Here is an 18,018-nt window from a genome sequence, read left to right as displayed (position 1 = left end):
GAGCCTTTGTGTATTAGAGAAACTTAGTCATGGATTTCATTGGTCATATGTTAAGTTTAATTCTTGAGTGTGTGCTCTGTTTTTTTTTTCTGTTTTCTCTAATTAGACGCTGAAAAGTCTTTACCCTCTCATACGACATTTAACTGGGCTCCTACTCATTATAATTTACTCCACAATTGATAAGACAGCAAGCATGAATTGGTGCTACCTTCACTGTATCCATGCCATTCACCCCACCAACATGTTTTACAGAGTGATTGTTTTAAACAGAGATGCTGAACATGAAAGGAATTTGCTGGCTACTTCGCGATCTGTGTACACACCACGCCTCTGTGGAATTGTTTTTTCTGTGACTGAGGCCAGTGACTTTTCCTCAGAATGCATCTCCTTTAGACAAACTGGCAGCTCTCCAGTAGCTCAATCCTCAGTGTGAGTCCCTGAGATGGAGGACAGGGCACATGTTTGCAGGCAGTTTGCACATTTGAAGGAATAAATTGCTTTGTAGAGGACCAGACTCCACATTGCCTGTTCCACTCTGTGTTCTTTTGCCTTTAAATATGTTTGTCGAAGACCTGTCATCTGCAGTTTTCTGTTATTTCTTTTCAAGGCCCGCTTATTTTCTGGTGACTGGTGCTGGGGCTCAGCCGGATGGTCTGTGTCCGGAAGTGAACATGTGGTAGTGTTTAGCTTTGTAATGCCCTGGGTTTTATGGACGTCTTGAGGGAGATATTGCATGGAAGGCACCCAGGATAGTGTTTCTGGGCCAGCAAACAGACTGGATATCCAAGTGTTGGAGAACTCTTGTTATCACAGAGTTTCCCAAGGGTATACCTCAGTCCAAGGCCCACAGAGAAGGCTTAACATGGAAGCCAAGTCATCTTTAATAGGCCAAGTCGTTTTTTTCCCTGCTCAAACATTCACGTATTTTGTTCGTTAAAACCTCTATCAATTTGGTGACTCCTTTTGGCATGGAGCAAGCTTTAACTCCCCCTCAGTTAATGTAATGTGTTACAATTACAGTCACCAGAGGATTCTCTTCATGTGGTTCTGCTGGCGCCAGCAGAATTTCCATGTGTTTTGTTTAAACATGATTTCAAAACATTTCCTCCCCGACAGTCTTCTCAAATCTTTTCAGCCTTGCAAGTTAAGATGTAACAACAAATCCATGTGAATTAAAATTACTTTTCACTGGTACATTTTCCATACTAAACTTACACAACCCATGTCATGTCAAAAGCATTTGACCCTGTTGTTTGCCTTGGAGAAGAATACGGCCCAAGAATAAGCTTCCTGAAAGTTGAGCTTTAGATAGTACAGTAGGGTGCAAATTTCAATAAACGTTTCTTCCTTCTTTCATGAACTGAGTACTCTCGATGAAAAATGTATTCCTCACCCAGACCATCGCCCAATTTTACCAAATAGCAATAATTACATGATTATATTAGCTTTTAATTAGAATTCTGTTATCACTACGTGTTCATCTGACTGCCTGACACAGAAATAATGCATCTATGTGATAGGACTCCATTGTACACAGAAGCGAGGGAACCAACAAGCTGCCAAGAAACCTCCAACATTGTTCCCGCCACAAATGGTGCTTCTCTGCATGATTGCTTGAAAGATTCCATTAACAAATATAACTGTGTGCATGAAAGATGTCATTGTTGTGAAAGTATTAAATTTTAGCCACTGGGCAAGTAATAAAACACGTCTAAATATTGACACAGGGTTTGATCAGCTGCTGTGGCCCTACACAGTTATGCAGGTTAAGCTTTCTTGGCAGAAAAGGAGTCACACACATTCCCAAAGTTGGATTTTGGTGGAAATAAAAAGTAAAACTTTTGTCAAAATGTAACTTTGTCTCAAGCCATGTGGAGTTTGGAATATTTAGTAACTATCTGACAGCTCCTGTGTTTTGAACACATGTACAGAACTTCTTTATTGTTGCGGCCAACCATCTGGTTATATGCCACCTATAGTCATCCTCCCCACACACCTGGGACTCCAACTAGTGTGGCAGCTTGAATGTGTGCAAGCCCTCCAGGGCCCATCAGTCCACATGCAGTGCCCAGAGGAAACATGTGACATGTGGCATAATTGAGTCAGCCAGCAAATGCTGTTGCAGAAATCAGCCTAGTGATGCCACTACTCAGTGCCCAGTGGGAGAGCTCTGAGCCGTATAGATGGTTTTAGAAAAAAAAAATATGCCTGTTTCATAGAGCTGGGCAATATATCGAGTTTTTAAAACATATCGATATATTTTTATACGAGATATAAGATGTGACAATATCCTTTATATCGATATAGTCTATGTTACGTTATAATTATAGTTGTGGAGCCGCAAGTTTGCCTCTCTTTCGTCCACTTTTGTCTCTACGCAACGTTACTCCGCCTCGCCTTCACTGAAGACAACTCCCCCTCCTCCCCCATCGCTTCACGTGCAGGCAGCGACAAGACGGACACGGCAAATCTCCGTTAACGAGTTACTGCGCATCGCCCCATGCGTGGGGCTGGACGGCGTCAACGTGCTAACGAGCTAAACATGCTAACGAGCTAACAGCGCTAACCCTAAAATCCTTTCATTCTCTCAAAAGTTGATAGCGCGCCTTATGTATGAATTCTGGTTGTGCTTGGTGGCCGCGAACCGATTTTATGTGGAACACGGCGCTCAGCAATCTGTCAAAAATGTTTGAGTACGACTTTGGTAAGCTACGTACTGTGCATCAACGTAATATTACCGTATTGTGTGTGTATAAGGACCATAAATGGCACCTGTAAGAGACGTGGTTATGAAGCGGATTTCAAACTCCAGGCTATCAGTCACACAGTAAAACTTGGGAACAGAGCAGCTGTGAAATCTGTCTGTCTTTGTTATTACGCTCAGCGTCTTTTAGTTTACATTTTGACTGCACAATTGTGAGCTCTTTGTTTAGCACAAAAACAACCTTGTTTTCTTTTATTTATGGAGCATTATTATTTAATGAATTCTCATAATTTAATTTTGAGTAATTTTTCATGTACATCTGTGCTGTATGTTAATAAAAGTGCCTGTGTGACATCTGGGACACAGCTTTAACTAAGAACTCTCTTTTTGTTCTTACTTTATGGCTTAAAAAAAAAAATCGAGATATATATCTTATATCGCCATCCAGCTAAAAAATATCGAGATATGAATTTTGGGTCATATCGCCCAGCCCTACTGTTTCATATTATAGAGGGCACTGTTTTTATGTTTAAATTCGATATAGCACAAGGCCCTTGGGACTAGGGTAAAGACAGCTAAGGCACTGACCAAAATGGCCGGGATCTCCTTGTTGAGAATTTGAGGTACTGAAATGAGAGATTCAAGAGGCCGTGTGGAAAATGTGGAGGTTGAAAAGAACACTTTGGTGCCAAAAAGCAGCCTCCTCATGGCTCAGTTTGCTCTCTGTCTATGGGGCATTGTTTCCTCGTATTTTCATTTATTTATTTATTTCCTCCTCCTCAGATCCTTTGTTCGTGCCACATAGGAAATGAAGGATGATTTCTTTGTTGGTTACTGGCCCTGCACTGTATATTGGATTTGTTGTTTTTTAACTCATTAATATTTTTTTTTGCGTCTGTTTTCTTTGAGGAATTCAGACGTTCTGGCATGACATAAGAGAGAGAGATAGATAGATATTAGTAATTATTTTTAGTTACTAGTACACAGTGTACAGTAGTACAGTAAAATAAAAATAATTTCATTATTTAATTACTTTGTAGAACAGTCATTTATTACTTTTGGCTTTTTCAGTAGTGCTATTGCGTTCTTCCTAATTACTTGTAATTGTTAATAAAGGTACCTTCCTGGCAAAGATTAAACTAAAACACTATCCATTAAAATATTGAAATAAAGTGGGATTTTCTCTTATGACATTAACTTAACTGCAAGTATGTATGAGGGTTGTGCCTTGTGTAAAACACTTAAAACACAGCCACTAATGAATTGGCTAACATCCTCTTCCTAAATGCATTTATGAATTCTCAAGTCCCACGTCTCACCCTTTCTGTTGGCATGTGCACACTCGTGTATTATATTGCAAGTTAAAGTGCTGTGTCCTACAGCCTCCTGAAGGATCACGCTATTATTTTGACAGAAAATCAAACCATAATACTTTGTGTAGCATTTGTATTATAGGTACAGCGTTTTACCAGTAGTAAACAACTGCATCCCAAATGTCATGTGCATCCTTGAAAGCACTTGAGTTAGGCAGGTGCCTTTAGCATTCCTTCTTCTGGCTGCCCAGGAGATGTTGCTTCTTTGAGTCTTTCTTCAAATATGCAAGCCTGCGCTGAGGGAGCAGATTGTTTGTTCTAGATTTCCTGGGAGACTCCCACCTTGGGCTTAAACTGAGCAGTTGTGATGATTAGCAACAAAGTGTGCTGCCTCTCATAAACCACTGGGGGAGAGCGAAGGATCTAAGGAATCTTCTTTCTCATGTTGCTGCATTTTTATTCTGAAGTCTCTCCTGTACTGTAATTACAGTTTAACAGATTTTGTCTGACAGTGCACCTGAATTCCACCACAGAGGCTTGTTTTGTATGAATAAAGTAGAATTACGTTCAGTATTAGCAAATTCTCTGTGAAATCTCACAGCCAACTAAGTTATTAGGTACTGGTCTTATTATTTTGGACTTTTTGGACATTTGATAATTGTGATAGTGCTGTCTACCGTTATGCTATTTTTCCCCAGCTTCAATAACATAGTTGAGACAAACATTAACCTCCTAAGGCCCGAACTCTTCCACGGCAGCATTTTTAATTTCTCTTTGATATTTGGGCATATTGGGGCCCGATGAATGTAAAAACAAAGAATTACCAGATTTTTTCTTTTTATCTTATTTTTGTTTTTAAGAAAAATCAGAGCCACAAATGAGGATATTCATTTAAAATGTTGATAGAACAGTAGCAGCATAATGTCCTCGTAAGTGGATCTCAGGCCCTTGTAGAGCAAAATTGAGTATTTTAGTCTAAATAACCCAAAATGTGATGTCCACATATGTGGACGCAGGTCCCAGGAGGTTAAAATGCTTTGATCATGAGCAGATTTCTTCTTTCTGAAACACATCTGAGCATTTAAAGTCCAGCAGGTGATAAATTCATAAAAATAATTCATCATGACATTTAAAGAGTTTAGTTTGCCAAACAAAGTAGAAAAAAGGAGTAGCATGTGAATGATTCTGTCCCCTGCAGGCTCATGTTTTTAGACAAATTGGGTGTTACTGCAGTACTGTTATTGTGGTGTTTCCCCAGTGTGCAGACTCAATAATCTGTCCATTATGAAAACATAGGGTCTCGTCATTCTTAGACAAATTCGTCTATTGTGTTCAGTCACAGACTTAATACTATTTTTTGGGATTTGTGGGGGCTAACACAATTATCTTCCTGGCTCTAGGAAGTTAACAGGCAGGGCCTAAGGGAAGGAGCGGTGCTTATCAACCATCTACCCACTGTCACAATGACAAAAGTGTTGGCACATGCAAATGAAGATAGGAAAGTTGTCTGCAAGACTTTCCTCTGATGCTGCAGATGATTATATTGCCTATTATGTAGTTCCACTTTTATGTTTAAGGTTGCTAACATCAATCAGTTCTGCCTATCACCAACCTTATATGACATACAGTGGGGCAAAAAAGTATTTAGTCAGCCACCGATTGTGCAAGTTCCCCCACTTAAAATGATGACAGAGGTCAGTAATTTGCACCAGAGGTACACTTCAACTGTGAGAGACAGAATGTGAAAAAAAAATCCATGAATCCACATGGTAGGATTTGTAAAGAATTTATTCGTAAATTAGGGTGGAAAATAAGTATTTGGTCACCTCAAACATGGAAAATCTCTGGCTCTCACAGACCTGTAACGTCTTCTGTAAGAAGCTTTTCTGTCCCCCACTCGTTACCTGTATGAATGGCACCTGTTTGAACTCATCATCTGTATAAAAGACACCTGTCCACAGCCTCAAACAGTCAGACTCCAAACTCCGCCATGGCCAAGACCAAAGAGCTTTCGAAGGACACCAGGAAAAGTATTGTAGACCTGCACCAGACTGGGAAGAGTGAATCTACAATAGGCAAGCAGCTTGGTGTGAAAAAAATCAACTGTGGGAGCAATCATCAGAAAATGGAAGACATACAAGACCACTGATAATCTCCCTCGATCTGGGGCTCCATGCAAGATCTCATCCCGTGGGGTCAAAATGATCATGAGAACGGTGAGCAAAGATCCCAGAACCACACGGGGGGACCTGGTGAATGACCTGCAGAGAGCTGGGACCAAAGTAACAAAGGTCACCATCAGTAACACACTACAACGGCAGCGAATCTAATCCCGCAGTGCCAGACGTGTTCCGCTGCTGAAGCCAGTGCATGTCCAGGCCCGTCTGAAGTTTGCCAGAGAGCACATGGATGATACAGCAGAGGATTGGGAGAATGTCATGTGGTCAGATGAAACCAAAGTAGAACTTTTTGGTATAAACTCAACTCGTCGTGTTTGGAGGAAGAAGAATACTGAGTTGCATCCCAAGAACACCATACCTACTGTGAAGCATGGGGGTGGAAACATCATGCTATGGGGCTGTTTGTCTGCCAAGGGGACAGGACGACTGATCCGTGTTAAGGACAGAATGAATGGGGCCATGTATCGTGAGATTTTGAGCCAAAACCACCTTCCATCAGTGAGAACTTTGAAGATGAAACGAGGCTGGGTCTTCCAACATGACAATGATCCAAAACACACCGCCCGGGCAACAAAGGAGTGGCTCCGTAAGAAGCATTTGAAAGTCCTGGAGTGGCCTAGCCAGTCTCCAGACCTCAACCCCATAGAAAATCTGTGGCGGGAGTTGAAAGTCCGTGTTGCTCGGCGACAGCCCCAAAACATCACTGCTCTCGAGAAGATCTGCATGGAGGAATGGGCCAAAATACCAGCTACTGTGTGTGCAAACCTGGTAAAGACCTATAGTAAACGTTTGACCTCTGTTATTGCCAACAAAGGTTATGTTACAAAGTATTGAGTTGTATTTTTGTTATTGACCAAATACTTATTTTCCACCCTGATTTACGAATAAATTCTTTACAAATCCTACCATGTGGATTCATGGATTTTTTTTTCACATTCTGTCTCTCACAGTTGAAGTGTACCTGTGGTGCAAATTACTGACCTCTGTCATCATTTTAAGTGGGGGAACTTGCACAATCGGTGGCTGACTAAATACTTTTTTGCCCCACTGTATGTTAAGGACTGCAGAAAGCAATGCATTCAAATCAGTTCCACTGTAGAGTTTCCATGTATTGCTGCTTATGTGTATAAAATGGCAAAACCATGCACATTTGTGAACATTTTTACCTATTGAAGGTTTATTTATTTAATGTAACACATTTAGAATCGGTGTGACTGTTTCGTATATATTCAGTCATTTATTTTAGGTTTTCACATTAAGTGTAGAATACATCACAGGCTGATCAGTTAGATTACCTGCCAAATGTTTCAGCAGTAGCTGATTTGCTTTTGCCTTTTGTCTAGAGAAAAAAGATGCAGGACCAAAATACTACTTTCCGGGTACTGAAGCAATGGTTTTTAATTGGTTTATGCCATCTGTTGGCATCTAACGCATGTTGTCCTGTACGCTTACTTTTAATATGCATTGAGATTCTAATGTATGTAAATTAATTGTTTTTCTATGTTTTGAGAAATGGTGGAAAAATGTTGTTTAATGTCATTCAATTCTTGCTTTTATATAATGGTGATTGCAGTTAGCTTCAAAATTGAGCTTAATAGTATGCTCTTGTCCCCAAAATGAGTATTTCTTATGTTATGTATCTATATATCTACGTATGTAATATTTCTTTTTTTTTTCTTGCAGCAAGAAAAGACCTGAAGGATGAAAATGAAGAAAAAGTGCCACAATTTAAGAAAAAGGCAAAAGAGCTTCGTATCTTGGATGCCAAGACTGCACAGAATCTTTGTAAGTAGATGCAGTTATTTGTCCTACAGAAATGAACCATAACCATAACTGAATGTTCTTCCTCAGTAAGGATGGTGTTTTGTTGAGTTTTTTTAATTGGTATGTAGTGTTTTATTTGCGTCCAAGCCTTTTGATTTGTAAAGCACATTTTTGTTAGAACTGAATACTGAAATTACATGTAGGTGTTTAAAATCACTTGTGGCCGCGAGTAGCCTGTTTACCTAGTACAGGTGTATTAAGTCACCTTCCAGGCTTCTTCTTATTTTGCTCTTCAGTTAACATGCAAATGATCTAGAAAAAACAGACAGAACTCCTACTCCTTCTTCTTAAATAGTGTGTGTGCTTGTTAGCATATCTGCCTGTCTGAAAGATTTGGTATAATATAGCTCAGAGTGACAATATAGATCATAACACCTCAACAAATATGAATGTCACATGTTAAGATTATGCCAGTCAGTTGGTGCTTGCTTGTGTAGGCTCTCTCTAGGTACTCCGAGACATGTGTGTCGGGCCGTAGGTGTGAGTGTGAATGAATTGTATGACCAGCAATCAATCTAGAGTGTCTCCTGCCTTTTGCCCCATAACTCTCAAAATAGGCTCCAGTCCCATGATGAAATACAAGTGGTTAAAAAATGGATTAATGTTTAGATTGCAGTCCACTCATTTGTTTACATGTGTCTTTTACACTGTTGTTATTTAAGCAGAAAGGGTGAGAATTGTAAACAAGTGATGACATATTCCATAAATAGAGATGTGATAAATTACTTAAATTTGCTAAATATTGAGCACAAGTTTGAAACACAGAAGCCTGTTTGCTGCATTTGTATGATTCTGTCATTGCACGTCATTGCATCCTTGTATGGGCTGTGACAATGTTGATATGATAGGTGTCACTGCCATCTTTTATTATATAACAAGCAGATGGGCTTTGAATTTGACAGGAGGCAAAAATAAGAGTGTAGAAAACCTCACCTTCAGGAAGGAAATGGGTTGGAAGCATGTTGTTGTATTTAGTTATGCAGCTCTCCTGAGCCGCGTTGACACATACTACAGCATCATAGATCATATTCTGTGCGTGCCTCTGAGTTCCCTTTACAGTTTTGATGTTTAGTAGTTTTGAAGGTCCGGTGACTGAGATATGTAGGTAGTTGTAATGTAAATACCATGTTATGTATTGTGGTATAGCAATCATGCGTACCAAAGTCTGATCATTTGAACTTATATTAAGCTTAATGTTGGCTTTTGACTTTAGGGTCAGCCCAAATTAGAGAAATTAACTTTTTGATTATTTGAATGTACATATGAACCTTGTTTAAGAATCATGAAAAGCTGAAAGCTAGTAAATTCAAATTTCAATGAAAAACTAACATATGTTCTTTAACATTTCATATTGCAAATATTTTAAATACAAGAGAGAAGTTGACCAAAGTTAAATTACTACTTAATGTTTAAGAAAATTGTTCATTACAGTGGCCTGCTATTGTACTGAATGTATACATCACACCTTGCAATAATGGTCTTAAGACTTAAATGGTGTTGCATAGACATTTTTTGGGGGGGTTGAAGTTAATGTATAGAAGCTTTGACATAGTGTAGCCCTAAAATCTTAAACTATATATATATATATGTATATATGTATATACTCTCTCTTCAAAGTTCTTTTCAACTTTTCCTTACAGTACTTGTCATCTATCGGTCTTGTGCCGGTATTTAGCCTTAGATGGATATATATATATATATATATATATTAGGGGTGCAACGATACACAAAATTCACGGTTCGGTTCGATACTTTGGTGTCACGGTTCGGTATTTTTTCGATACAAAAAAATGTTCATGAATATATATTTTAATTCAAAACTACAGTTTTTAGATTTAATGTTGCTGAAACAACAAAATAATAAAAAAAAAAGGTAAATGGTAAATGGACTGGTTCTTATATAGCGCTTTTCTACTCTTCTGAGCACTCAAAGTGCTTTATATAAATCTATCTGATCGAGAAATCACTCATCTTTGGAAAAGAGAGTTTATTACAGAGAATATGCTGGCCTGAAACTGAATTTAATAAACTCATAAAGGCAACGTAAACAGATTTTTAAAAATAAGGCTTACACTTAGTTAGCTTACTAATAATAATTACAGTAGCTTGTCAAGACAATGTACTACAGTTCATATGAATTTTAATCTTATTCAGTATGTCAGGTGCTTCAAGAGTAGTAAATCTCCTACTCAATATACTTCCCCAACTGGAACAAAAAAGTACTCGGCACAATGCTTTTCTCTCTTTTATCACTTTTCTCTGCCGCTGTTTTTTTTTTTTTTAACACAGCTTGTGCACAATGTAGCAGCTGTATAAAGAGAATTAATAAATGGAAAACCGACATAAAATGTATACTTAATTTAAAATTAGCAAATAAAGCTGGATTACACGGGCAAGAAAATATTAAAATATAAAAAAATATAAAAAATATATATTTTATATATAATGTTTAAGAATTCATGTATTAAAACGGGATGATATATGTACCAACTGGTTTCTCAGTGAAGAGTTCCTGCAATTCTGCTTAGAACTAGAAACCATTGAAAACCAATTGTTTCCACAAAAAGAATTAATGCACAAACAGAATTCCAACGCATTTCAGAAAGTAAACTTGCAGGGCAGCATGCCACCTGTTTTCACTTCCATTGGAGATATTTAGGTTTTGTCAGAGTCTGGTGTGCTATATTCACTACTTTTTTTTTACTATACATGCAATTTTAACATCTTCATGTGCACTTTGTCTCTATTCTTGCTGGAGAAGAGAGTTGAGAGATTTAAGTCCAGAGGGACACTTAGAGGTGGGGTCTGCCTCAGTGAGAGAGTGTTGTGAGAGGAGATACAAACCCTGCGTTCTTGTATTTCCTGAAAGAGAAAAAGGACTGAAAAAAACTCAGCATAGAGCTACGATACTTAATAAATTTATTAGACCACCTTTCATAAAAACCAAGAAAACACAGATATTTAAAAAATCTGTCAAAAATGAGTTTAAAGCTAAAAATCATATTGTTACTTATTAGACAAACAGAATTCATGTTTATATTGCTCAAATTAATTCATCGAGCATAACGTTCAACTATTCAAACTATTTTTTTCTTTTCAGGAAAATAAATAACTTCAATTTGACGCCTTAATAAAAAAATAATGATGTGTATTTCCCTTTTTTATATTTTTTTGAAAAACAGTACATTTGAAAATTCATGGATAACAACAGTAATTATATCACAGCATTAAAAATGTCATGTCGATTAAAGTGCTTCCACATGCTGGCGGATTAACCGTTACAGAAACATAAAATGATTTTGATAATTACCAATGCTATTCATTTAGAGCAGCTATGCCATAAACCGTACATTGCGTGGTCTACTACATTTGCTGTTGTATCTCTATAGATGTAGTATCACTTATAGTATCGCTTTCTATCCCTTTTCAACAGTACAGAAAATGGAACATAAGAATCAGATGTTTGATTCCCGTATCAGTAATGCAGTAATGCAAAGCTCCTTTGTATACAAACTAAAATGAAAAATACACCTCAGTGCACCTGGAAAAACACATACATACTAATCCTCATGGGGGAATGTGCAGGTGCAATTTTCTGCTAAATTGTGCACCAAAACGGCATTGTGCTGCTGAATCTCATCAACACACCTACACCTACACCATCACAGGAAATAAGAACCAGGTGCAAGCTGATAGCACCAAATGTTGGATTTTCCGCCTGGAACTTTTTTTTTTTGCCTTCCCATCTACGTTTCCCTCACTTTGAATCTCCAATGTGTCCTAGTATCCAATACATATGACCTATGAAGGGCGACTCTTAAGAGAACTCAGTACTGAATATCCAGCTGTAGGTCTATTGAAGAGGCAATACAAAGCAAAGACAATGTGCTTTATATGACAAAAAATGTTGAGCTGAGGAAAGGTAGGTATATTATGTAGTGAAACCAGAAAATGATGCTAGATGTTATGGGACTAAAGCTCTACAACACTATATCGTAAATCAAAGTGATAGCAACGGCGTGTTATGCTTTGACTGACTTAAACGCAGTAAATACTCTGTATATTAAGTAGCAGTAGACTATGAAGAGCTGAAAAAAGGACGCACTCCTTCTCTGTTGCACGTCACATACAGACATCAGGTCCCAGTGCTTCAGTAGTTAAGCAGCTGTTGAGTGACTCTCCTCCAACTCATTACCAAGCCTCCATGTGTGACTTCCACCTGGATACACCATCAGCTCCACTTTTCAATGTAGCCACCCCACCTGGAGTGTGAAACAGCCATGAGGCTTTGCCCTGAGGCAAATTCACTGGGCACCTTTGTATCCACCCTTACAAAAGCATGTAGCTGTTCACATGACACAAACACTCCTACAGCTAATTAAAAATATTCTCATTATTAGTATTGTTATTATTACCTGTCACTCTTTTACGTGTTGTTGTTAAATCTTGATTTTTCTTTCCTGTCCAGCTTTTGTGACACAGACTATCCAGTCGAAAGGCTTAAAATGCATTAGTTTTTCCAAGTGGAAAGTTAGGTCTGTGGTCATTTTGTGCTGAAATGTTTCTTTGAAGCCTGCAGTCTAATAAAAAAGGGAGAGGAAATGACTCTTTTCTGTCTACATCACAACAGCAATTTTCTTGGGCTCGTTCCGCCTGCCTTATGAAGAGATCCGGGACATTGTGCTCCAGGTAGACGAGGAGAGACTGAGTGAATCACTCATCCAGGTAAGACTGATACTCAGTGTGGTGCGTAAGTACCCCCCTTCCCCCCATTTTTCCTTTCTTTTTTACCCTTCTCTGTTACTTTGCAGTTTCTAAAAAATGTGTGAACTTTGTGTGTGTGGAGACCTGGTGTGGTCTCTTTTTTTTTTTTTTTTTGCACAAGTCAGTCGTCTCATTTTCATGTGGACCATAGAGACCCACCCTTTATCCTATTACAATGGATGGAGAAGGTGAAGGCTTGGCAAAGTCTCCTCAACTCCACCCCCATCTCGTCTTGTCTTTGTTTTAAACCGTGATTAATGAGCTTTCTAAAGGCTACTTGTTTTTTTCTATTTTATTTTTCACTGTCTCAAAAAAAACCCATTAATTGAAAACAAGGTGGATGCACTTGAGGTGAAGATGCATCACTGTGCAGCCTGAGCCTCAATCTGCACTAACATTTCTTGCACTGTCCTTGTGAGTAAAGCAGCATGTTGGCTTTTATTACTGTTTTATTTCTGCAGTAGGAGGTGTGTACCCTAGGGGTGAGTAGCAAATAGAACATTTGATTTCAGTATAATCTTGGCAGTGATACACTGCTTTCTGTGCATGAGTGTGTACAGAAGTCTTTCCCCCCCCCTTTTCTTTACTTGACAACCAGGAGTGGACATTGTTGAAGTGGCTGCTGATTTCAAGCTTAGGTCCAGAGAAAGGGGGAAAAGTTCCCACTAGCTCGAAGGGTGTCCTGTGGTGTCTGGCATTGGGACAGTTGATCTATTGGGTCCTGTGGTTGTGAGGTGGGCTTCTTTGGATTGCGTTTGCTCTGACACATCCTGTAGATGCTCAGTCAGATCAGTGTCATGTGTTCCTCAAGTCATTCCTGGCCAATGAGCTGGATCACACTGCTTTTGTGTTAAAGTTCTAGTGTGGTCTCAGAATGCAGCTGTGGTGTGGAGGTGGGTGATTACTTGGTTTGCACCAATGTTTAGTAAGGGAGCACATGTGCCAACATAACGCCCACATAATTCCCAGGAAAAAACTTCCCCAGTATAGCTGTGCAAAGTAACAATGTGATTAATGTTATTCAATTCACTTGAAAGTGGTCTTAATGTTGCTTCTGGTTGGTATATTGTATATACCAGTATATATCCTTTACCACCAAAACTTGCACGATTTGTACATCAACTAATGTAAATCCTGCAAAATCAACCCTTAAACTGACTAGGTGAAAGTACAGCCATAGGGTGTGTATGAGAGGACACACATCCCTCCTCTTTGGGGCAGAAGTATGTTAAAGTACTAACACATTGCCAGTACACACAGCACCACATATGATGTGATGAACAAATCGTGGCTGAATGTAGCAAAAATACACCAATGAGAAATGTCTCAGGGTTAGTCATATGTAGCTTTTTCAGCATTCAAACAGCTAGAAAGAGGTTTTTTATTGTCCCCATTTACTTTCTCCATTTTACTCTTTATTCAATGTGAAGCAGGACAGTGGGGTTTCTAACAAAAAGGCTCAACGGGGCTTAGGAGAATGAGCGTATGACTCAGTAAGAGCATCTGAAAACCAAGCTAATGTCATGAAATCTAGGGGGAGCCAGGGTGACCAACCGGGTTAACTTATTGGTACAGAAGGGGCACACATCTGGCATGTATGTCACTGCTGGTTAAATAATGGTCTGCATGGTCTGAAGTAGAAAGTTCAGGCGGAACAGTTTGGATAGCATCCCAGTTATTAACAATTCTTTCTTCTGTTAATTCACCTGCTGTTATGCTAATGTTATATAATGTCTCTTTTGAATTTGCTTTGAATTAATTAAATTATGATTCTCTTACATTAGAGGTTTACTAGCCTTTATATATGGTGTATAAATAGAATTTGAGTGGGTGACAATGCATACATATTCTATTATTGTGGAATATAAGCTTTTAACTAAATCCAATGCAATTGTTTAATGCATGGATATAACACTGATGCATTCTCATTTTATGAGAATGAAGTTCATTTTAAATATTAAGGTTGAGGTATTAAAAATCAGTTTGAACCCACAGACAGCTCAAAGCGCATGTCATGTAGTGGTTAAAATGTGAAGCTCGAGGACTTATTAAACTGTGTTTGACTGAAAGCACGATTTGCTGCAAATGGTACATTGCAATAATGTTTGGCAAGAGAGGGAAGCAAAACAAATGCGTAAATTTTTATTTACATGAAAATGTTGCTAATTGTATACTTAGATAACCATCCTACTGAAATATGAATGAGGTGATTATAAAGCAAAAGCGTGCAGAAATGAGCTCGCAAATTAAACGAGGCAGCAAGCAACACATGCCCAACAAATACAATTATAGCTATAGTTGAAACTGTGCAGAGGCGCTGAAGGGAAGCAAAAAGACTCCCTGCTGGGTGACACAGTCCTGAGTGTGGGCTCCATCTGCACAGTGCTTATCCACATTCATTATGCTGATTAATCATTCCTCACCACCCACTTTCAGCCACACGCCAATCACCATTTATCTTTTGGACAGATGCACACACATAAAATAAAGCAAGGACGCTTTCAAAAGTAAATGAGTAACAACAACAAGAACAACAATAAAAACATTATTAGTAAACTTTCTTCATCGTATTCTTCATCTTCACCTTCTGCTTCTTGCTCTTCTTAGCAAAAGTGTACATGCTATTGGTTTTACACCAGTCATTTACTGTTACTGAACTACAATCAAAATGTGCAATGGAAATTTTTAGTGGTTTTTTTTTTTCATTCAAAAATTGCCACGTTGAAAAATTCATTTGGCAATTAGACAAAGAGTGCCTGTATTTGTGGTGAAGAAGAGGAGACATGAATAATTCCTCCTTTTTAACTGGCTGTGCAGTTTTCGTTATGAAACGAAAATAACCAAGTTCAAATGTCTGTTCAACAATTGGAATCAACCAGATAAGTTTAAAGAATGGTGAAAATGGAAAGAATCAGGGAAGCAAGAGGTGTTCATAATCCATCTAAAACCCTGTAACTCAATCTTATTACCTTCCTTCTCAGTCGACATGTCTAATGTAATGATTTGTCAGCAGAATGTGGCCTTGAAGTACCCCTACAATGTGTCACCCTGGCAGAGCGGATAGATAGGAGTTGATTGGCTCTCCTTATTCTGCATTAGGGCCCATCAACGCCTCGGAGATGATATACACATCCCTGAATGTTAGCAGACAGTCCTGGATCTCCCCATTCATCCATGCCCCACACGAATGCTTGCACCCTTATTTTCATCTCCATGCACCCAGCATGCAAACATAAGTACGGCACATGCAAATGGATAGACGGTGTCAGTTATCCCCTCTGTTTTCTAGTCCCTGTAAAACTGCATTATGCATCATCTAACCAATAAATGTGTGCACAGTCCTCAAACACACACACACACACACACACACACACACACACACACACACACACACACACACACACACATTTGCATTCTGTCATGCCCTCTTTCTTTGTCTGTGCTCTTTGTTTGACTACAATAGACATAGTGCTGGTGGTCATTTTGTAAATCAGGTTAGCTTCATCAAATTTTAAAAGACAGAGTCACCACACTACCATATAGATTATAACAGTGTGGACAATAATAATAATAATAATAATACATTTTATTTAAATAGCGCCTTTCAAAGCACCCAAGGACACTGTACAACAGATAAAAACTGGAAATATACACAATGGTAAAAATAGAAGATAAAAGTTAAAACATACAGAAATTTAAGAATAGGCAATTTTAAACAGATGAGTTTTGAGGGTGGACTTAAAAAGAGAGAATGAACAAACAACAATACCAGTTGGCTCAGTGAAAGCAGGTTGAGTCTCAGAAAGCATTGCAAAGGTCTGCTTTTAAAAGAGCTGACATCCTGACAAAGCTATTCATTGCTTTTATTGGTGGCAGGAGAAGCAGCAAGGGAAGGGTCCTGTAGACCTTTTTTGTGTGTGAAAGAGTCAGGCACATGTGGGCTTCAGGGCCAGGTTCTATTGTGTTTGCATTTAGTTTTGGCACTGCAAGACTACGAGACCTAAGCAGCACTCTGGCTAAGAACACATCTTCCACACTTGCATTATTTCAATCATTTTTGTGGATATGTGCCCATGAGCCTACTGTTACTGATTTAAACTGTTGCCTTTGGTGTTTTTATCTGTCCAAAAGTACCCAACAGCCTCTTTGCCCCAGAGGGGGGAAGGCTTAACTGGCATAATGATGGTATTTGGTCCCATGCCCTTACGGTTCATGCCAAAGGAACACAAGGAGGCCAAACAATGCCCAGATTATTAATAAGCACTTGTAAACTTGAATAGTTTATAGTGCAATCAACTGGTACACATGCAGGGAGTTATTAGCTCATAACCTTTCTCTGTTAGAGTAGTTGTCACTGGAGAATTGCAAAAGAAGTTAAAGTTGCTGACAATGTTGCCATTATTGTATTAAACAGGGTTTGCATTCTCAAAGAGAAACTGTGTCCAACGGCTTATTTAAATTATTTTTTACTTACAGTAGGACGGATTAAGAGGTGTTGGTTTTTAGGAATTTAGATTAATGCTTAGCAAGGATACTCTCCAAGCACTCTCTCAGCTCGTTCTTTTGTCTTGCCACTTTTTTCCTTATTATTCTTGTACAATGTTTCTGCTGGACTACCTTGCATTCCCTCATTGCTTAATTGGCACATCTTGGGAAATAGTTCTTTGCGATTACAGTTTATAAATTCTTAAGCTGTCTACAATGCATGTATACCCTCTTCTAATGCTCCCCCGGGCAAATATAAGCTTTTTTAGGTCTAATCAGCTTTTCTCCTTCCATCAAGCAAAAACAGCCCGTGGTTCTTCATGCTGTATACATAGTTGGAGATCACACCCCTTGTGATGTCCAATTATGCTCCATTTCTAATTTAACCATTTCATATTAAAGCGCATCACTACATTGACCTCAGTAGGTGAGAGCAAACATGTAATCATAAAGACTATATTTAAATTAGGCAATTTTAGTCTGGGAATTCATAAATGCAATATGCAATATATGCAGTATTTTGCATCATCATCCTTTGTCTTTTAATAGATATCAGGTCGATTGCTGCAGTTATTTTTGAGAACTTGCCTCCACTTTGCATCCTGGGTATTTCAGTTTCTTCTCTTTCTTTAGCCAATCCAACTCGCTAAATGAAGTTAAAAGAGGGCATATGTAGGGGCTTAATCATGCTGCAGCATCAATCTTGGATTCACCAAATTATAAATAAAAGTCTTAAAATTCAGATAAT

General features: G+C 38.6%; 1 protein-coding gene across 8 annotated transcripts in view; it reads left to right on the top strand.

Annotated features, from left to right (window-relative positions):
- Positions 1 to 18,018, top strand: part of diaph2 (diaphanous-related formin 2) — a 378,860-nt gene that overhangs the window by 203,249 nt on the left and 157,593 nt on the right. For all 8 annotated transcript variants that reach the window (XM_085428909.1, XM_085428893.1, XM_085428885.1 and 5 more), the window contains 2 exons: positions 7,881 to 7,982; positions 12,652 to 12,746. In XM_085428909.1, the coding sequence (XP_085285035.1) occupies positions 7,881 to 7,982; positions 12,652 to 12,746 (197 nt within the window). The remainder of the gene's footprint in view (positions 1 to 7,880; positions 7,983 to 12,651; positions 12,747 to 18,018) is intronic.

Source organism: Rhamphochromis longiceps, linkage group LG2, assembly GCF_057381845.1.
Source record: "Rhamphochromis longiceps isolate RC_006_pf linkage group LG2, R_longiceps_female_GT1.1, whole genome shotgun sequence".
Lineage (NCBI taxonomy): Eukaryota > Metazoa > Chordata > Actinopteri > Cichliformes > Cichlidae > Rhamphochromis > Rhamphochromis longiceps.
This window is presented reverse-complemented; position numbering and strand designations above follow the sequence as displayed.